The following is a 23,561-nucleotide window of genomic DNA, read 5'->3' as shown; positions in this document are numbered from 1 at the left end:
AGACGGCAGATTCGTTATTATACTATATTACTTTACATTATCTTTGTATTTGTAGTTTATCAAAATAAACAGGCTGCAGTGGCTATCAAAATAAACAGGATGTGGTCTAGGCCACTTATGGAAAATGAATGAGATGAGATTGAGTTGTTGAAACACATTTATAACCAAAGGCTGGATGGAGTGAGGAAAAGAGGCAGGTCCAGAGCATGATTTATGGATTAGGTAGAAGATGACTTAGAAGCATTAAGAGTATGAAATTGAAAAACCAAGGCAAAGGAGAGGAAGGAATGGAAGCTGATTCTAGAATACGCCAAGACCCACCATGTAGTGATGTTGAAAAAGTAAATATTCATTACAAAGTACTCGTTACTTACGAATACCGAAAGTAATGATTACTATACAGAGAGGCAAATCGTTACTTTGATTACTCTGATTACTTCGTACCAATCGTATCAGAGCTAGTAACGACTATTGTATTAACTTTGATTACTCTGGTTATTTCGTTACTTCGTACCAATCGTATTAGAGCGAGTAACGACTATTGTATCTACTTTGATTACTCTGATTACTTCGTTACTTCGTACCAATCGTATCAGAGCGAATACCTATTTTGATTTTGAGTATTGTATTGTAGCGGTTATTTACTGTAATTACTTCTAATTACAATAAAACTAGCGGTTCGTAATTTATATACGACTTTATTTTTTTATTTATACAAGTTTACTTTACAAACTTTAGCTTAAGACTAACTCTATTTACAAATATGTCCTATTTATATATGCGATACAGATATTCCAGAAATATCTATATATCTCCAGCTATGTCCATGTGACCGCTTGCACGTCATCGGCGCTGCATCGGCGTATCTCGAAACATCGATAGTGTTCTGTCTGTCCCGAGACGGGAGCTGGTATACGAGGGTAGGTCAATAATTATTTTGTTACACTGCTCCCCTCTTAAGATCTGAGCGTCCCGATCAGCAACTCTAGATGGCCCAGGATGGCGGAATCTACAGGATTCTCCAGCTCTGCATACACCCCTAGAAAAGAAGTAACAGTCTACTGTCTTTGAAGGGTATGACATCTTCGGGTTCATGCAACACACAGTAATCCGTACGCCAGTTTCTCTGAAGATCACTTCCAGCATGCTTCTCACAATCTTCCAATCCAGATTTTCTACTGCATGGCCAATTTTTGGTAAAGCCAAATCTTTGATGTCATAATTACAGACCATTTTCTTCAAATTAGTTAGAGCACGCCATATGTTCTCGTAGCTTGGCGTGTCCGTATAAGACTTCCTGGTCACTATATACAGCAAAGATCGAGGACCATCTTCCAATCGCAATACTCTTCCAATTTTAGGTTGTTGATTCCTTAACTCGTCCAGGCGGCCGAACTTTCTATTGAATACGGACGAGATTCCTTTAGTCATCTCGAGGTCTTGTGCAACACAGTGGGCTAGAGAGACGTTTTCTGGAACACCAAACAGATCTTGCTGAACTTCTGTGGTCACGCCGAATCTAGCACTCTTTCTTTCTGCGTAATTTGACATAAATTCCTTAAAACTTGGCTGTGGTGCATCTTTCATCTCCTGTTGGAGGACTCGGGCTTCCTCTGTTTCATTTGAGCCAGCATATGGTGCAAGACGATTTATGTGAATAACTTTTGGTTTACCGTTTGGTAACTTCTTAATTCTGTATATTACGTCATTTATTTTCTTCTTAACTTCATACGGACCTTCCCATTGTCTTTGCAGTTTAGGACACAGGCCTCGACGACGTTGTGGATTATAAAGCCAGACAAGATCACCTACTTCGAAGCTTTCATTCTTGCAGCGAGAATCATATTGATCTTTCATTCTGTCACTGGCTATCTGGATGTGTTGTCGGGCAAGTTCATGAATGTTGTTCATTCGTAACTTCAGGCGGTCTACGTATTCTTCGCCTGCAACATATTCCTCAGAAGGTCTGCGGCCAAACTCTAGGTCGCAGGGCAAACGAACTTCACGACCCAACATCAGGCAGGTTGGTGTTTGACCTGTAGTTTCATTTACGGCCGAGCGGTAGGCCATCAGGAATAAATGAATGTGTTGGTCCCAATCTCGCTGATGTTCAGATACAACTTTGGACAAGTGTTTACCCATCGTTCGGTTCATCCTCTCGACCATCCCATCTGATTGAGGATGCAGGGGTGTTGTTCTGGTCTTATTGGCACCAATCAATTTACAAACGTTTTGGAAAAGAGCTGACTCAAAGTTTCGCCCTTGGTCGGAGTGGATCTCCAAGGGAACACCAAATCGGCTAAAGAATTCTTTAACAAGTACCTCTGCAACGGTAGCAGCTTCTTGATTTGGTAATGCATAGGCCTCAGTCCATTTTGTAAAATAATCCATGGCTACCAGGATGTATTTATTTCCAGCATCGGTTTCTGGAAATGGACCTGCAATGTCGATAGCTACTCTTTCCATAGGACTTCCAACATTGTACTGTCTCATGGGTGCTCTCTTTTTACCAACCGGACCATTACCGGATGCACACAGTTCACATTTTCGGCACCATCTTCTTACATCATCTTTACAGTTCACCCAATAGAACCGTTCTCGAACCTTTTGCAGAGTCTTCGTAATACCAAAGTGTCCACCTGATGTACCGTCATGCAACTGACGCAATACTTCTGACACTTTACTTTTAGGTACAATTAACTGAAGCTTAGATTCTGTACCATCATCGTTCTCAAAGGTTCTGTACAGAAGATCATCTTTTAGTACCAGGCAATTCCATTGGCTCCAGTAGGCCTTGACTTCTGGACTACATGCACTAATGTTCTGCCAACTAGGTCTCTCACCTTGCCGCATCCAATCCAATACTCTTTTTATACATGGATCATCTTCTTGGGCTTCTTGTAACTGTTGTGGCTGGCATTGCTCATTAACGACGGTAGTTCGTCTCACAGGGCAAAGCTGTTCATCTACTTTAAGCCGGTGATTACAACTTTCACTGCATGGCCGTATCGAGGAAGCATCTGTATTTGAACCAACTCTTCCAGCCCTCTTCATGCGTCTCTTCGGCATCGTGTCACGAATCACCCTCCGTACCATTTCCACCAAACGTTCATCTTTTCTCTTATCGCCTTTTTCCACGGTTATTACTCGATTGTTTCGTGAAGCTTGGCTAGCTGCTTCGTGTTCCAAGGCAATAGCAAGTGCTTCATCTAAAACTTTCGGTCTTGCTAGTCGTAAAGCTTTCTGTAGTTCACTATCTTTCAGCCCATTGACAAAGGTATCTACCGCAATTTCTTCTAAAACGCTGTCTGGCACCTCCGGATAAGCCAACCGCACCACACGAGCCACATCTGCTTCAAATTCTTGCAGATTCTCACTTGCTCGTTGACTTCTATTTCTCAGTTGTGCTTTGTATACTTGTTGTAGATGGGCATCTCCATAGCGTTTTTCTAGACGAGTGAACAAGGTCTGGTAACAATTTTCTTGACCCTTGGGAATTGACCTTAATATATCTGCAGCATCACCTCGTAAAGCAGCAGTCAAGGAAACAGCCTTTTCTTGTTCGGTCCAATGATTGGCGGTCGCAATAGCTTCAAATTGTTTAAGGTATATGGACCAAGAGGACTTTCCATCAAATGGTGGTAATTTGAATCTCATATTATGCGACGTTTCGTCTCTCGGTAGTTCATCTTTCACCACAGGATCTAACGCTGCTGCATTAACTGATGGTAGTACTTTTGTATCGGTTATCATGCTCTCTAGTTGTTTGATCTTTTCTTCTACGGTCTCTACACTTTTCTGCATCTTATCGAATGTTCTAGAAACTTCTTCAAATTTCTCGTCGTTCTGTCTACAAACTTCTTCAAGTTTTTCGTTGTTTTGTCTACAGACCTCTTTAAAAGTTTCGTCAATCTTTTGCGAAACACTTTCGAATTTCTCATTGTTTTGACTACATACGTCTTTAATTATTTGAGAAGTCTCATCGAATCTTTGAGAAGTCTCGTCGAATCTTTTAGCAACATTTTCGAATTTATCGTCGCTTTTTCTAGAAGTTTCATTGATCGTTTCAGAAACAGTTTTTAATTTCGATAAGATTACTTGTTCTGCTGACTGGAAGTGGAACGTCTCTGGGTCATCTCCGTTCTTCGTGAGGACATCCTTGAGTCGTGCTTGTAGGACTATCTTGCACCCACTGCTGTCTAATTCGTACTCTTCTAATTGTTCACGGAGCTGTTTTATGGTCAGTTCTTGTAGCAACATCTTTGGTCGGCACACACGTACTTTTCAAAATGTCTAAGTCTTTCCGAATACCGAACAATCAACGCACTTCAATTATTCCCGACGAATAAAGTTCAAAAGTCTTTCCGAATACCGAACAATTAACGCACTCCGATTATTCCCGACGAATAAAGTTCAAAAGTCTTTTTTTCACTTTTCATTTATTTACACTCCACACCGTTAACACCACTGTAGCGGTTATTAGTGTAATTACTTCTAATTACAATAAAACTAGCGGTTCGTAATTTATATACGACTTTATTTTTTTATTTATACAAGTTTACTTTACAAACTTTAGCTTAAGACTAACTCTATTTACAAATATGTCCTATTTATATATGCGATACAGATATTCCAGAAATATCTATATATCTCCAGCTATGTCCATGTGACCGCTTGCACGTCATCGGCGCTGCATCGGCGTATCTCGAAACATCGATAGTGTTCTGTCTGTCCCGAGACGGGAGCTGGTATACGAGGGTAGGTCAATAATTATTTTGTTACAGTATCTACTCGGTTGATATCAGAGTCGGACCGGTATTCCATGAGTGTTCCCTATCAGTACAGTTAACTAAAATTTTATCTAAAAGGAGAAATCTTATGGGGAATTCTCACGACGAGGTCGAGGCGCGTGTTGAAGCGAGCTTCAAGTGGGTCCTAATTTAAACGTCGGCAAAGAGAGATATAATATATATAATAGTGGAAAAGAAAGAGAACGCAGATACCCTACAAGACGGTAAAATTAGTAATATTTACTTTGTGATGAAATGTCCGGAATATGTCCCGAAGAATACAGGCAACCAAAAAGTTGACCGCCCTCAGTGGTTGAGATCAAAATATTAGTTGGTTTTTTTAATTCTCACAATGATAAAAATTACAACAAAACGTAGTTTGACCATACAATTACCACGCCACTGATCGTACCCTCGGTTGACGAGACATCCACACTATCCACAGGCTAATAAATTTTAGCATTTGGTGTTATTTTAAGGTTCATAATACCAAATTTTGACAGAAATTTCTCTATCTCTCCTTGCGTTTAATCTTTTTCACCTTGGGTTGAATCCCGTCTTCAGTTTTTATCTTTTTCTGTTACATTTTTCTATTTCACTCAGAGTGTCATCTCTCCTTGCGTTTAATCTTTTTCACCTTGGGTTGAATCCCGTCTTCAGTTTTTATCTTTTTCTGTTACATTTTTCTATTTCACTCAGAGTGTCGCTCCACGGTCTGTCAGTTTTCTTCTTTACGACTAGGTCGAAGCGCGTGAAGCGACATTCTGAGTGAAATAAAAAAATGTAAGAGAAAAAGATAAAAACTGAAGACGGGATTCAACCCTGTGAAATACATTAAACACAATTTGAAATAGAGAAATTTCTCTCAAAATTTTGTGATTTACGATCCTTGAACAAATACAAATGGTTATTTATGGTGAGCGTTAGTGACATGGGTTGGTGGTACAGGTATACATTTCAAAGACCCTTTCAGCTGGGCAAACCAGGGAATACATCAGTGTCGTCGTAATTTTGTGGTCTAATTACCTTGGGTTTTATTTTTTATCATTGTGTGAATTAACCAACTACTAATATTTTTAACGGCCCCACTGGCGCGGTGTAATAAATATTCTTGAAGGTAGGATGCCCAACCATGTGTCTACCCATCTTATCACAAAGTAAATATTATATGGAGAAATCTTACGACTAGGTCGAAGCGCGTGAAGCGACATTCTGAGTGAAATAAAAAAATGTAACAGAAAAAGATAAAAACTGAAGACGGGATTCAACCCTATGTGAAATACATTAAACGCAATTTGAAATAAAGAAATTCCTCTCAACATTTTGTGTTTACGATCCTTGAACAAATAAATATGGTTATTTATGGTGAGCGTTGAGTGACATGGGTTGGTGGTACAGGTATACATTTCAAAAACCCTTTCAGCTGGGCAAACCAGGGAATACATCAGTGTCGTCGTAATTTTGTGGTCTAATTACGTTGGGTTTTAATTTTTATCATTGTGTGAGTTAACCAACTACTAATATTTTTAACGGCCCCACTGGCGCGGTGTAATAAATATTCTTGAAGGTAGGATGTCCAACCATGTGTCTGACCCATCTTATCACAAAGTAAATATTACTATAGTATTTTTACTACAAAAACGGTATTACGTAGGTCAAAATTTTTGACATAAGAGAACTGTCAAAACATTAGAATGTGACTTTTCATTATTGCTATGTTTATTATAAACACGGCAATAATGAAAAGTCACATTCTAATGTTTTGACAGTTCTCTTACGTCAAAAATTTTGACCTACGTAATAACGTTTTTGTAGTAAAAATACTATAATTTTACAGCCCTGTGGAGTTGTACTGTGCTCTCTGTCGTTCTCACTATTATATATATTATTATCTCTCTTTGCCGACGTCTAAATTTTTAAATACCTGAAGCTCGCATCATCACGCGCTTCGACCTAGTTGTGAGATTTCTCCATAGGGCAAAGGCTATGAAGAGTTTTACAGGATTACAGGGCGCTGAGGTCATTTAACAAAGCATTCACCCAGAAACAGATGTCTATACGGTTTGTCGAGGTAGACAATTCACAGAATTTCACAGATGTTAATTCTTTTGAAAATTTTTTGCTCAATTAGAAATCCAATGAAATCAATTAATTTGTGGTCATCTGATTGAATACAACCAATAAAACCAACATTATACTGAAAACAGATCCCATGGGCTGTTTTCACTCAATCATGTAGCTATGGATACCTACATTTCGTTTCATTTCGATTTTGACATTTCAATTATTCAATATTTCAAAATGTCACGATTTGGTTGTAATACTGATGAGAATATTAATGAAGTTATCGAATCAAATATACCAAAGAATACTGTTTGCAGTAAAAAATTTTCTATCCGAATAACCCTCGAACATTGATAAATGCTCAAAAATTTTTTAACAACTTTCTCAAGCTTGTTGCTTACAGGCAACAGACCTCCGCCTACGGCGTCGGTCTGTTTCCAAGCAACAAGCTTTCGAAATCTGTTATAAAATTTTTTCGAACAATTATCAATGTCCTTGGGTTATTACTACTGAAAATAAAAATGCAACATATTAAATTTTAATAATAAATACACACCATTCTTATCAGGCCTAGAAAAAAATAGCTTAAGCCGGACTCAAACGACTCGTGTACTTGGCGAATAATCGTTACTTGCGTTACTTACTATGTCTTTTAGGAGGGTTACTAGTACGATTCTTTGTCAATTAATAGTAGTATTAACATTATGTAGGTTTCTTTAAAAGACGATCGTAATAAAAGTCCGTTTGATGTTTAAATAGTTTTAATTAATAAAATAGATGACTAAATTATTGTTACTATTAAATTATCGAAATGTAAAAGTGTAAAAGTGTACTTTGCGACCAAAATTCTACGTGTTCTTATTTTTACAAAAAGAAATGTATTTATCGATAATTTGCGTCTAATCAATATAATACCCGTCTTAGTATTATCCTTATGCGTCTTGTAATCAATAACACGTCTAATGTCGCTGAGATCTTAAAATCGACTGAATGTATTCTTTCCCACACAACCAAAATTCTCTTATTTACTGCCAATCTTCCCCTTTTCATGGTTTAATTCGCATTCGTGGGAATTAGCCTATTAGTAATAAAAATTGGGTCAAGGGGCTCTACTTTGTTATTTTTGTGTCTTAAAAATAAACACAAGCTGCTCACTAAACTACCCCTCGATTAGATACGCCCACCCATCTGTGCATTAGAGCCTCGCCGACAACCGCTCGTTTCGTGTTTGTAAAGAAATATTATATATACAATATTTACAATCCTACAATTATTATTAGTGTTTAACAAATAGTACAATAATTGTACTAATAACCCACTCACACAGTATTGCCAGTATACGCAAGTGACGATTATTCGCAATTCGCCAAGTACACGAGTCGTTTGAGTCCGGCTTTAGATTGACCGGAAAATATGTAGAAATGATAATATTTCTAGACTATGATCATCAACTTTAATTTTACATGTAGGTATGGCATTGTTTTTATTAGACCAGGGCATTTAACACTAAAAACACAGGAATAAATATATTTTTAAATATATAGTAGGTACTAGGTATATAGAGACTTGCAACTTTTTGCATTGTATTTAGGATTAGGACGACGTCTGGAAAAAAGTCTACAATACAAAAATAGGTGGAAATGCATTATTACATTAACAAGTGTATAAAACGCATCTAAAAATGCATAAACATGTTAAAATCAGTATATTAACGGCCAGATTTTCTATTTCGGGGTATTTGGGGTCACTGAACACGAATTTGCAATCAGAACCAACCTCCGAAGCACCTGGGTGCCCAGGGCTATCGCTAAGGTACGTCATCTAGAGTTTCGAGGGTTTGTTTTTGGCACTTAATTGATGCAAACATATTACTCGAGATTACTGATATTGTGGAGCACCAATGACAGAACAATGACATAGGTATTGTAATTGTAAAATACATCATTTAATTTCTATCCATTAAATAGATCGGTGAAAGTCGTTATATCGGATTGTATACTTATACGAAATACTGAGAAATGCGATTCTCGTCATGATTACCGGTAATCAAATACAAGAGTAATCAAATATCGAATATGTAATCAAAGTATCCTACTAATACAAGTTATAATACAAAAAATGTACTGAGAAATGCGATTCTCGATATGATTACCGGTACTCAAATAAAAAAGTAACAAAAGTAATCAAAGTAACGAATACTTTTAAATGATTACTTTATACAAAAATAACGATTCGTAATGAATACTCGAAAGTAACTATAATCAACATCGCTACCACCATGGGTTGAAGAGCCAATGATGATAGATGATTTAATTTAATCTGTTATTAGCAGACCTTTAGGCCGAATACTAAATTATTGTCCACTAAGGGCTCTATTAGTCTAGGTAACTGGTGGCGCAACTAGTGGGCCCACCAAATTGCGAGCACGGACAACTGGTGGCCGAGAATAGCCACCAGCAAAAATAATAAAATGAATTGGAATTGGAAAAATAATCAAATGCACTTGGAAACTTGTTTGTTATCAATTTTACGAAAAAAAGTTATTCATCATAAAATGCTCTTAATAGTATAAAATATAAGATGCAACCATCAGATTCAAATTTTGTGAATTTTATACGAGATATGTCAAAAAAGATGAATTTCGCTCAAGAGTATCCTTATATTAAACAATACCGAAAAATGTTTTATAAAAAGTTGTTCGGAATTAAAAGCTATGTTTGAATATGCAATTACATTCTTCTAATTGAAATATTGTGAACTGTAAAGGTACTTTACTCTTGGACGAAATTCATATTTTTTAACATACCTCGTATAGAATTGATAAAAGTTTATATATTATGATTGCATCTTAGATTTTAGACCATATAAAGCTTTTTGTAAAAAATAACTTTTTTCGTAAAATTAATAATAAAATACTTATAGATATTTGTAATAAAATGATGTTGGGTATCCGTAATTTAAAAAAAAATTAAAATTTTTTTTCAATTAGAATGATGTAATAAAATTGATGCGTCCCAAAACATAGTTTTTTTTTAATTCTTAACAACTTTTCATAATAACAATTTTCGATGTTGTGTAATCTAAAGGTACTTTACATACAATTTTTTTGACATACCTCGTATAACATAGACTATGCAGAGCATTTTACAAAGAATATTTATTTTTTCGTAAAATTGATAAGAAAAAAGTTTCCCATATGGTTCCAAGTTACGCAGACATACTGTACCTATATAATATATAGCTATATAAAGCTCAATTTTTTTAAATATTCCAATTAACGTCACATTCGGATTCAGCATAATCAAAAACAAAATAGAAACATTTTTGATCAAGGTAAAGTGATGAATTCACCGATATTTCTAAAATATAAAAAGAGCTTTTATTGTTTAAACAATGAATAAACAATTAACGGCTAAATCTGCGAGAAGAACTTTTTAATATAATAGCATATTTATAAATCAACAAAAAATGTTTTAGAAAAATATACGCTTCTTAATAGAAAATATAGAAGTTAATAGAAAAGAAATACGAAGCACTCGATTACAATACAAATGAACTAGTGGTGGCCGACACCAGTTGCTCAGTCTAATAGGGTCCATATAACATAATGCCCCGGCTTGGTGGCGCCACCAGACCCGGTTACCCGGCTGGTGGACTGGTTCGGCCACCAGATCGACAACAATTTCTGGTGGCGCAACCAGTTGCCGTAGTCTAATAGGTCTCATTTACTTAAATGTCCCGTGACGTCATGAGTCACTGGTGGAGCAACTTGGTGGCGTCACCAGTTGCCTAATATAATGGCGGCCTAAAGCAGGGGTCACCAATTGGCGGACTGTGGTCCGCATCCGGACCGTAGGCTAGTTTTGTGCGGACCGCGATTAAATTCAGAATATTATAGTGTTTTGTAATTTTGAAAATGTTTGGCCATGAAATTGTATACTATGTTTGACTCAACTTTTGTGTTTTTTTATTTAGCTCAACTCCCTAATGAGAATCAATAAACAAATTCCAAACTTTAGACAGGTTGTACATTTTTACATAGGAAACATGAACAATATCCCTTCGTTGGCTCAGTGTAGATGGTCTTTAAGTTGTGATGGAAACACCAAATAACAGTAGCAGAGTTTATTGATGAGACTTACACTATGGATGTTGACCCTGGGTACTTTGAGTAGAGACTTAAATGATGAGCGTTGAAGACAATCACTCGCGTTAATGAATTAATAATAATTGAATTTCTAGACAAGAGATCTTAGTTTTATATAAGTTTAAATTGGGTCAATGTAAACACGGGCCCCGCGTGATTTTGTGTATCTAATTAAGGTAAATTGTTTATCTTATGTCAGCAACTTTTGGCTGATGTCCAAATTATATTATTGATAATTGACCAAATGTGTATGTAATTTAATTAATTACGTGTGTGTGTTTAATAACAAATAAATGCATTCGATCTACTGGGTGATAAAATGATACTGTCCAATTTCGGATATGAATACTGAATATTTGATATTGGACAAACAATTTTCTAATAAAATTCAAAATTACCTTTTTCTTCCGAAAAATGTACATATTTATGTTGTTTTTGAGTTATAAGCGATTTAAAATCTGAAAATACTCATACGCATCTTCGAGGCTTGAAAACATGTGTAATTTTTAGTATTCATGTTGACAAGTGCCTAAATTAAAGCTTATGTATACATTCAATTTCAAGATTCTAACCAGTAATCGGGGCTTATTTTAATATAGACCGTTGTTTTTTATTTGTTAATCGTAGCGCGTCATACTTTATGATGAGTCTCTATCGCACTAATCGTAGCGCGTCATACTTTATGGTGAGTCTCTATCGCACGTATACATATTATACATAAGTATGTATACTTATGCGAAAAATTTCCAACAAATACTTGACGTGTATTAAAATTTTATAATATATTATTGACATAGTTTTTTTTAATAATTTATTTATTTATTCAGCTAATTATTGCCAATGTGCTATTTAAATACGCCAATAATATAGTGCGATACGCACCATATAGTGCGACATGCCGCCGCGGCAGCTTAAGTCGGCGAACACAGTGGAGTGCGGTTTCCGCTTACGGTTAAACCGCGCGGACCCGCTTTTAAATGTTTTCAAAAAGAATGCACGTCTTTAAATGTACACGAACATAGTCAAAGCAGGTCCGCGCGGGCCAACCGCTTCAACCCGCCTGACCGCTTTTGCTAGAATGAGAATTTAGTTTATTCCCTGTTTTAAAATCAGAATTAATAGTTCTCCATGGATTAATTTTATAAATTGTACATTATAATTTATAATAAACAAAAGTAATAAAGTCAATCTTACTGAAACCGTAATTTTGTGTGACTAGGTATTTCTAAAATCATTCCAGTATTAACTATTAACTAAATAAGTACTTGAAAAATAAATTTATAACAAAACTACTTACCTCAATGTTATAACAAGCCTTTCTTCCGGAAGGATAGCCTGCTTATGTAAATTACACTAGTTTTTAATTAAACGATACTCCTTCTTCTTCTTAAAGTGCCTATCCGTTCCGGATATTGGCGATCATCATGGCTATCTTGACTTTGTTTACCGCAGAGCGGAACAGTTCAGTGGTAGTGGTGTTATACCACTTTCGTAAAATTTGAAGCCAGGAAATGCGTCTTCTTCCCGGTCCTCTTTTACCATTTACCTTCCCTTGGAGAATTAGTTGAAGAAGGCCGTAACGTTCTTCATTTCTCATTACATGGCCTAGATATTCTAATTTTTTTGTTTTGATGGTTATGAGAATTTCACACTCTTTCCCCATTCTACGCAGGAATTCCACATTAGTAATTTGGTCAACCCAGGATATACGTAAGATGCACCTATAACACTACATTTCGAAAGCTTCGAGCCGATTCATAGATGCAACAGTTAGTGTCCACGCTTCCATTCCGTAGAGTAGAACTGTAAATATGTAGCATTTCAACAGACGGTATTTTGTTTTTAATGATATGTCTCGACTGTTCAAAATGGGTCTCATTCTAACGTATGCTGCTTTCGCTTTTATTATTCGCTGTTTAATTTCTGTTGAGTAGTCCCATTGGCTATTTAAATTCGTACCCAGATATGTATATTGCTCGACTCTTTCGATATTCTGTTGGTTGACTGTAAGTTGAGCGTTTAATATTGTTTTTAACGATACTCCACTTTCTCCAAAATATATTTAAAAGTCTCTTGAGTCATTCTCATATACTGGAAGAATCGTTCATTATCTTTTAATTTTTGAAATAGATGATGATATTCTCCATAAATTAATCTTTCTCGATTAATAGGATGTATTATACATAAACTCTCTTTCTTTTCAGTTTAGTCAAAACAGAATCTAAAGCAATTATATCGTCATCGGAAGACCACATTTTGCTACAAGTAGTAGACGCAACTGCCAAATTTGAACGATCTCTCTCGCTTTTACCCGTCTTCACTGTGTTACCATTCCCGCGCGCGAGAACCGCGCGGTTTGCCCGTAAGCAGGAACCCGCTTCCACTATGTGTGCCGCCTAAGGGTCGAGTTGACGCGCATAATTAATAAAAATAAAACTTGAATGTTTAAACTTCAATTTAGGCACTTGACAACCTCAAAAACAATAATTTACACATGAGTTTTCAAGTTTCAAAAATGCTTATTTTCGCAGTTTTCACATTTTTAATCGCTTAAAACCCGAAATCTATTAACTTATGGGAAAAATTATCAAAAGATCTTTTTTGTTTAAGATGGTGATGTTATGAATTTGTTAAAAAAAAATTGTTAAACAATTTCTGCCCAAGTTTCGCCCGGCACCCTTTTGATTTTTCAAGAATCCGCAAAGAAACCAAATCAGAACAACCAGGCACAGCTAGCATTAAATCCGGAGCCCGGAAGTGTTATAGATTTTCGAAACGGACCCTCGGGGAACATAATTGGTGACCCATGCACTAAAGGCTTATATGAAAAGTTTTATTAAAATTGTACTTACTATCAAGATTCTTTATCGTTAACGGAATCGCCGAGGAAATGATCAGTCCTCTCACATATTTAATAACGCTATCTTTATCCATTTTGGATAGCTATTCACAATATACACAACCCTAAGTTGAAATCATTGCACTGCAAACCTGTAACAAAAAGTGTTTTATTATTATAGAATCTCTACAAGATTACGATATAAAAAGGTACCATAATTTTTGGAAATAGTTTTCTAATAGTTTTTGGTGCGATAATTTAAACAATTGAAGGGTTAAGGAAAAAAAACAAGGAATGTCATGTTATTGTATTTAATACACAAACCCAATTTAATCAAATTTTCAAAGAACAGATAAAAAAATTAAAAAAGTACCTAACTACAAATAAAAACTGAAAAAAACAAGAACTGTCCAAATGTCACGTTGTATTTTACATTACAATATTACTTTACGTTACAAACATTAGTTGCATCAGCTGATAAAAAGGCTGAAAACAAAATTATGGCAACAAAAATTGCAATAAAAATTATAACAAAGGGCAATGCAATATTTTTTTGGTGGTCTAATGCAATGGTCGCCTGATTTTTTTGACTTTTTGCCAGCAGCCTTTTTAAAATTATAGAATGTCTGTGCCTTACGTTTGTGTAACTCATTTTGAATGTGTACCGTGATTTTTAATTGTTAATTTACGAATCTCTGTAGCAACCTTGTCATAATTTTAATTTCGCCTGGAATTTATCACATGCTGAACATTTTTCTGATCTTGGGTAACCAAAGGACAAATTAAATTTCGTGTTAAAAATTTGCCGATATGTAACGTAAGAAACTTTATTGGTCGGATGTTTTTCTTTAAACAAGTTGAACATTTTTGTAATATTCAAACTGTCTGGTAAATACTTTTTCTTAGATTCGTGTAAACTGTAATGGGATAATCTAGTTTTAAAAGACTTTGTGGTTATAATATATTGCTTCACGCGATTCTGGACGCAACTTTCTATGCTGGGAACTATGCTTACCACGTTTGTCTTGTCCAGAAGTTCCTTCAGCTTTTAAATTTTTTTGTAGGTGTTCAATTTTGCCCTTAGTTACGCCATGTGTTGACATAAATACTTTAAAACACACATTAATTTCTTGGGAAACTCCATTACGCTTAACTCTAACTTCATTGGCCGTGTTCTAACACTTCAGGCTTTGGAGCTATGGTTGTACAGAAGGATCCTGAAGGTACCATGCACAGACAAAATCGCCAATGAAGAAGTACTACGGCTACAGATGATGAACACAACCGCAGATTTGGTCAACATCGTGAAGAACAGTAAGCTGCAGTACTTAAGACATATAATGAGAAATCAAGGCAGATACGAGCTACTCCAATGCAGTTTACAAGGTAACATTGAAGGAAAAAGGGCCCCAGGACGAAGAATATCCTGCCTTGCTAACCTGAGAGCATGGTATAGATAGAAAGATCTCAACACAACTATTCCGTATAGCAACAAAGTCATCATCGCCAGAATGATCGTCAACGTTCGGAACGGACAGGCACGTTATGAAGATGTTTCTAACAAACATAAACAAAAACGTAGCTAATTTGTTTCTGTTCAAGTCGACTCTCCTTGTTTTTACCTTTCACGCGTGGACATTTCCAGTTTTTATCATTCGCAGTACTATTTTAAATAGGCATATTTATCGGACGGTCCAAGTTATTATCTACCAGTCTACTGTAAATAGTAAATACATAAAATATCTGTTAGATAGTGTCACTATCTCAATTTCTTATAGTGACATTCCCTGTTGTTGTCCTTCACCCTTCAATTTAGGAGGCTAATATGTATTGAACAAGAAACAGGCTTTAAAGCCTACGTACAAGAAGGAAGAAGAAGAAATAGTTTTCTGTATGTTAGTTAATTGGATTAATTTAATTCAAAATAGTGTCGAAAGAAAACTCAGCGAACACTAAAAACTTTTGAGTCACTATTGAATAATAATAATATAATAGTCTCCCGTTTTATACCGCACGCGGCTTTGGGAGTATAGCAGGGTAGTCTGCTATATCTAGGGCCTACGGTATACAAGGAAGGTAACAGGGCCAGTGCTACGCTTCAACCGCCTATTATTACCCCTGGCTTTACCCAAGGTACTCATTTTATTCAGGCTGAGTCGACCTGGGGCCTATAGACATTTAAAAATGTCTAGTTGTTCTTGCCGGCGGTAGGATTTGAACTCCGGACCACCGGCATGCGAGGCAAGCACACTACCACCTGCGCTACGCCGGCCCATATTGAATAATAGCCCGATCAAAAAATAAATATGTAAAATCAAAATGTAATTTGATACAGGTTGGGTTTAATCAATGTTTAGGTGAAAACAAAAGATATTATTATTATTATCAAGAAATTATATCATTTATATAACGGGATCATTGTTTATATAATGAAAAATAGACCACTTTTTACTAAATTAATAACTTTTTCTTATTCAAATAATTATACGTCTGCGTAACTTGGAACCATAAGGGAAACTTTTTTAATATCAATTTTACGAAAAAAAAGTAATTCTTTATAAAGTGCTTTGCATACTCTAAAACCTAAGATGCAATCATCATATATCAAATTTTGTCAACAGTATACGAGGTATGTCAAAAAATATGTATTTCGCTCAAGGGCAAACTACCTTTATATTTCAAAATATCAAAAAATTTTATTATGAAAAGTTATTTGTAATTAAAAACCATATTCAAATATGCAATAACAGCCTTCTACTTGAAAAAAAAATTCTGAACTTTTTCTAAATCACCGATTCCGAACATCATTTTTATTTATTAGACTTTAATAACTCTTTTATTAATAATTTTAGGAAAAAAGTTATTCTTCATAAAAATCTGTGCATGGTCTAAACCTCAAGATGCAACCATCAGTTATCCAAGTTTGTTAATTTTCGGAATGGGACGTTTCGATGCCGCCGGTTCATCGCCGGCCGTTTCGATGCCGCCGGTTCATCGCCAGTCCATTTCATCGCCGTCATATCTCGCATTTCCTAGAATTACTAATTAATACTAAAAATAACTGATAATTGTAACTGTCGAAAATTCGGAAATATATCAGATAGCGATTAATTGACTGGCGATGAATCGGCCGGCATCGGCATCGAACTGGCGGCATCGAAACGGCGGCGATGAAACGTCCTAGACCCGTTAATTTTATACGTTATACGAGGTGTGTCAAATAATATGAATTTAGAAAGAATTGTATTTCAGAATGTCGAAAATTGGTATTATAAAACGTTGTTTGGAATTAAAAACTATGTATTAATATGCAATTAAATTACTCCAATTAAAAACAAATTATAAATTGTTACATACTTTACATACATTTGAGAAAAATTTGCAAAATATTTTTTTTCAAACCACTTTTCGTAACAATAAATTTTCGATATTGTGAAATATATTTCTTTCTAAATTCATATTATTTGACACACCGCGTATAAAATTAACAAACTAGGATAACTGATGGATGCATCTTGAGGTTTAGACTATGCACAGATTTTTATGAAGAATAACTTTTTTTCCTAAAATTATTAATAAAAGAGTTAGTTACATGTCTAATAAATAAAAATGATGTTCGGAATCGGTAATTTAGGAAAATTTCAGAATTTTTTTTTAAGTAGAAAGCTGTTATTGCATATTTGAATATGGTTTTTAATTATAAATAACTTAATATAGTTAACTTAATAACTATATATATTTAACTTAGGTAGTTTGCTCTTGAGCGAAATTCATATTTTTTGACATACCTCGTATACTGTTGACAAAATTTTATATCTGATGATTGCATTTTAGGCTTTACACTATGCAGAGCACTTTATAAGAATGACTTTTTCTCGTAAAATTGATATTAAAAAAGTTTCTCATATGGTTCCAAGTTACGCAGACACCCTGTATAAATAAAACTTTAAAAACAAATTTGCATGATAAATAAAACACTATTATCTTGCAGGAAAAGTGGCGTTGTGTTACCAACAGTAAAAAGAAATTTGGTTGAAAACTGAGTTTACTATTTTTTCAATCGCAAAAACGCGGTTGTTGCTGTAGTCGGTGAGATAGAAGCGGATTTTGTGCGTGATAAGTACTATGGAAAAACTATACGGGGACATATTGAATTAGTTGTGTCCATGACTTTCATCAACGGCCGGAAACCAGAGTGGGGGGGGGCCGAGGGTAGTTATAAGGGGTCAAAGTCGCGGTTTTTATTATTTTTTTTTGTGACGCTCATGATCGAAATAGTGCACCAAAATTTGGGAATACGTAGGTCATGACGTAACTAAGTAAAATATCTAGGGGCGGAACGCTGCGTGGCCGACAAAGGGGTGGATGTAGGGGGTGAATATAAAAAATATAAAGGGTTTCTTGCGACGTTCGTAATTGAGATAGTGGACCAAAATTTGGGAATAAGTAGACCATGACATTACTAAGTAAAATCCCCAGAGCCGGAAACCAGAGTAGGGGACGAGGGTAGTTATAAGGGGTCAAAGTCGCCGTTTTTATTATTTTTTTTGTGACGCTCATGATCGAGATAGTGTACCAAAATTTGGGAATAAGTAGGTCATAACGTAACTAAGTAAAATCTCCAGGGGTGGCACGCTGCGTGGGCCACAAAGGGGTGGGGCAGGGGTGAATACAAAAAATATAAGGGGTTTTTTGCGACGTTCGTGATTGAGAGAGTGCACCAAAATTTGGGAATAAGTAGACCATGACATAACTAAGTAAAATCCTGATAGCCGGAAACCCGAGGTGGGAGACGAGGGTAGTTATAAGGGGTCAAAATCGCCGTTTTTATTATTTTTTTTGACGCTCGTGATCGAGACCGTGCACCAAAATTTGGGAATAAGCAAATCATGAGGTAACTAAGTATAATCTCCAGGGGTGGAACGCTGCGTGCCCGATAAAGGGGTGACGGTAGGTGTAAATATAAAAAATATAAGGGGTTTTTTGCGACGTTCTACATTGAGATAGTGCACCAAAATTTGGGAATAAGTAGACCATGACTTAGCTAAGTAAAATCCCCAGAGCCGGAAACCAGAGTTGGAGATGAGGGTAGTTTTAAGGGGTACAAGTCGTAGTGTGTATTATTTTTTTTGTTATCTGGCACACAATTTGTCCCCCACGCAGCGTTCCGCCCATGGAGATTTTACTTAGTAATGTCATGATCTACTTATTCCCAAATTTTGGTGCACTATCTCGATCACTAACGGCAAAAAAACCCCCATATATTTTTATACTCACCCCTGCCTACCACCCCTTTGTACCCCAAGCAGCATTCCGCCCCTGGAGATTTTACTTAGTTACGTCATGACCTATTTACTCCCAAATTTTGGTGCACTATCTTCATCATGAGCGCCACAAAAAAAAATAATAAAACCGCGAATTTTACCCCTTATAACTACCCTCATCCGCCACTGTGGTTTCCTCCTCTGGGGATATTACTTAGTTATGGCATGGTCTACTTATTCCCAAATTTTGGTGCACTATATCAATCACGAACGTCGCAAAAACCCCTCACATTTTTTTATATTCACCCCTGCCCCACCCCTTTGTCGGCCACGCAGCGTTCCACTCCTGGAGATTTTACTTAGTTACGTCATGACCTACTTATTCCCAAATTTTGGTGCACTATCTTGATCATGAGCGTCACAAAAAAAAATTATAAAAACGTGACCCCTGAACTACCTTCCTCCCCCCACTTTGGTTTCCGGCTCTGGGGATTATACTTACTTATGTCATAATCTACTTATACCCAAATTTTGGTGCACTATCTCAATCACGAACGTCGCAAAAAGCCCCTTATATTTTTTATATTCACCCCTACCCCCACCCCTTTGTCGGCCACGCAGCGTTGCGCCCCTAGATATTTTACTTAGGTACGTCATGTCCTACTTATTCCCAAATTTTGGTGCACCATCTCGATCATGAGCGTCATAAAAAAATAATAAAAACCGCGACTTTGACCCCTTATAACTACCCTCGGCCCCAACTCTGGTTTCCGGCCGTTGGTGAAAGTCATGTACACAACTAATTCAACATATCCCCGTATAGTTTTTTCATATTACTTATCACGCACAAAATCCGCTCCCAGCTCTTAGACTACTGATAGAGTATTAGTCCAGAAAGCCACTGCGCATCCGCTAGGAAAAATATTCTAATACGGATTTTTTGCACAATCTTACTCAAAAAGGACTCCTTTTAACAAATCTGCTTGTTGCCAGGACCAAAAGGTGGTCAAAAATTTTTTAAACGTTTTTTTTTGTTTTTTTCCTAAAATAATTTTTTTGCATGGAAAAAAGTTTTTTTTAGGTTTTTTGGATCATTCCAAACAGAAAAGGTCTTTAGTGACTTTTCTCTAAAAATGATAGTTTTTGACATATAAGCGATTAAAAATTGAAAAATTGCGAAATCGGCCATTTTTAACCCTTAAAAACTATGTGAAAAAATGAAAATTTGAATGTTGCCAAGGTTATTCTTTAAACATCGATTGATGAAATTCCGAAGAGTTTTTTGCAATACAATTTTCAAAACTCCTTTGTTTTTTAATTGCTAATCAAGCGTGCGCGACACTATTTTCCACCGACAGTATGGTGCAAATGAAAGGAATAAATTCGTTATTTCGTAAACCGGCGACTTTAAGGAAAAATCCCGAAACAGGTCGATTTTTATTTTTAAGTTATGATATTGTGGCATAATATATGGTATACTAGTGACGTCATCGGTCTGGGCGTGATGACGTAATCGATTATTTTTTTAAATGAGAATAGGGGTCGTGTGGTACCTCATTTGAAATGTTCTTCAATTCTCTATTCAGTAATGTAAACATTTACATAATTATTTATACAGGGTGTCCTTACTTCTTTTTTTGTCAAATAATTTAATTTAATAAAAAAAAATTGGACACCCTGTATAAATAATTATGTATATGTTTATATTACTGAATAGAGAATTGAAGAACCTTTCAAATGAGCTAGCACACGACCCCTATTCTCATTTAAAAAAATCATCGACTACGTCATCACGTCCAGATGGATGACGTCACTAGTATACCATATATGCCACAATATCATAACTTAAAAATAAAAATCGACTTGTTTCGGGATTTTTCCTTAAAGTCGCCGGTTTACGAAATAGCGAATTTATTCCTTTCATTTGCACCATACTGTCGGTGGAAAATAGTGTCGCGCACGCTTGATTAGCAATTAAAAAACAAAGGAGTTTTGAATACTGTATTGCAAAAAACGCTTCGGGATTTCATCAATCGATGTTTAAGAATATCTACCTGCCTTGGCAACATTCAAATTTTCAGTTTTTCACATAGTTTTTGAGGGTTAAAAATGGCTGATTTCGCAATTTTTCAATTTTTAATCGCTTATATTATGTCAAAAACTATCATTTTTAGAGAAAAGTCACTAAAGACCTTTTCTGTTTGGAATGATCCAAAAACCTAAAAAAAACTTTTTTCCATGCAAAAAAAAATTATTTTAGGAAAAAAACAAAAAAAAACGTTTAAAAAATTTTTGACCACCTTTTGGTCCTGGCAACATGCAAATTTGTTAAAAGGAGTCCTTTTTGAGTAAGATTGTGCAAAAAATCCGAATTAGAATATTTTTCCTAGCGGATGCGCAGTGGCTTTCTGGACTATATACACTTTCATGAGGTCGCATTTTTGTAGGCATATTTTCGATAAATGCATCGAGAAATCAAAATTTTAATTAAACTCACCTCCAAAATGGTGTTTGAAAATTATTATGCTTATAACCTGTTTTTTAATAATGTAGCGGGGAATAAAAATTTTGAAATGCCGTTTCGATAATCGTGCTCCTGACAATTTTTCACACATTTAAAAAAATTTTAATAACATTTTTTACCGAGGGAGTTTTTCAACTTTAAAAATTAATAATTTGTTTATCTACCAATATTAACATTAAAAACTGTTAGGTCTGGATCCCGCGTATGAAAAAAAGTTGATTAATAGCAAGCTGAAAATTTGTTAATAGCTTAAGGGTGTCTAGTCGGACAAACTTTGATATATGGGAACACTGGAACAGGGGAAGTTTTAATTGTGGAACAGGTTAAAAATTTGGAACGGTCAGACCACGAAAACGTCACATGTATTTTGTCTGACAGAACTTCCAATTGATTTGTTACCCTTTCATTAAACTCTTATGCAAAAATCAGACTGCTATTTATCACCTGTCATAATTCCTGTCATTTGACATATTCTACGTGTTCCACTCATTATAATTCTCATTTGGTGAACTGGGCTTTTTTCTCAATTTTCACAACACTCGTGTGGAATATTCTAGCCTTTATAAAATATTGAAATTAAAAATCAACTATAGCCCCAGGTTTTCTTAACATTCGGTTTTTTTATGTATTCACTTTGTTGGATAATAAAAAAGTTAGGGACTCGTAACAACTAGCCATGTTCTTTATCAATACAGGGTGTTTCTAAGTAAGTGCGACAAACTTTAAGGGGTAATTCTGCATGAAAAATAACGACCGTTTGCTTGATAAACCTATGTCCGCAAATGCTTCGTTTCCGAGATACGGGATGTTGAATTTTTTCTTACAAACTATTTATTTATTGCTCTAAAACCGGTTGAGATATGCAAATGAAATTTGGTAAGTTTTAAGAGATAGTTATTGCGCATTTTGGACATATAATTAAAAATTTTATATTCACCAGTGGCGTGCATGCGGGTAATATGACCCACAGGATCAGAGTTCAGCAGGGAGATTATCCGAACCGGGGGCTTTGTTATTTTTAAGTGTTAAGATGGCTTCTCTAATTTCTTCTTCGGTGGGGAGTGGCTGCCGATCATCTTCATTAATTTGAAGCATGGGATCCTCCATCTCGCCATCTTCATAATTGCCATTAAGCAGTTCTTCAAAATGTTGCGCCCATCTGTTTAGTATCTGTTCCTTGTTACTAATTATAGAGCCGTCCCTATCTTTACAGGCTATTATTCTGGGTTTGAAGTCTTTTTTTCTGCAGCTATTTATCTGTTGGTAGAATTTTCGTAGGTCTTTTCCATTGTGGTAGTTAACAATTTCGTTTAGAGCGTGTTCGTATTGTTCTTTCTTTTTTCTTCTGAACATTCTCTTTTCTTCCCTTCTAAGATTTTCATAATCTTCGAGAGTTGATCTCGTTCTGCGCTGCTGGAGTCTCTTATATATGCTTCATTTTTTTGTTGGTTAATATGTCTACACTCTTCGTCGAACCAATCCTCATTTTTTCTGGTCTTGATAGGTTTTAATACAGTGTCAGCCGCTGTGTGCATGGCTTCTTTACATTTAGTCCAATGCTCTTCTATACTTAAATTTTCACCGATGTTTGGTAATGTCTCGTCTAAGATTTTCATGTAATTAGCTCTAGCAGTTTCAGATTTTAGCACCTCAGTATTATATTTTGTGGATTTTGTGCCGAAAATACGTACCTATCCCCTTAAGCGAAAATCAATGTTTATTTTTTAAATAGTATTTTTATGTTTTCTGACAGCAGTAAAATGTATTTAGAATTCAACAAATTACATACATTCATCTTTTTGTGTCAGTTAATTTAATTAAAAAAAATTTTTGGACACCCTCTATAAATAATTGTGTTATTAATGTTATTATTAGTGAATAGAGAATTAAATATTCTTTCAATATGAGCTACAGTTGAGTCCGCGAGTCTTTA

General features: G+C 35.6%; 1 protein-coding gene across 3 annotated transcripts in view; it reads right to left on the bottom strand.

Moving 5' to 3' along the window:
• Positions 1–23,561, bottom strand: part of LOC114327302 (tudor domain-containing protein 7-like) — a 192,937-nt gene that overhangs the window by 103,159 nt on the left and 66,217 nt on the right. For all 3 annotated transcript variants that reach the window (XM_028275884.2, XM_028275907.2, XM_028275892.2), the window contains exon 2: positions 13,854–13,992. In XM_028275884.2, the coding sequence (XP_028131685.1) occupies positions 13,854–13,935 (82 nt within the window). In that variant the 5' untranslated portion in view covers positions 13,936–13,992. The remainder of the gene's footprint in view (positions 1–13,853; positions 13,993–23,561) is intronic.

The sequence above is a fragment of the Diabrotica virgifera genome, chromosome 4 (genome assembly GCF_917563875.1).
Source record: "Diabrotica virgifera virgifera chromosome 4, PGI_DIABVI_V3a".
Classification (NCBI taxonomy): domain Eukaryota; kingdom Metazoa; phylum Arthropoda; class Insecta; order Coleoptera; family Chrysomelidae; genus Diabrotica; species Diabrotica virgifera.
The sequence above is the reverse complement of the archived record's forward strand: the minus strand, read 5'-3'. Positions and strand labels throughout refer to the sequence as shown.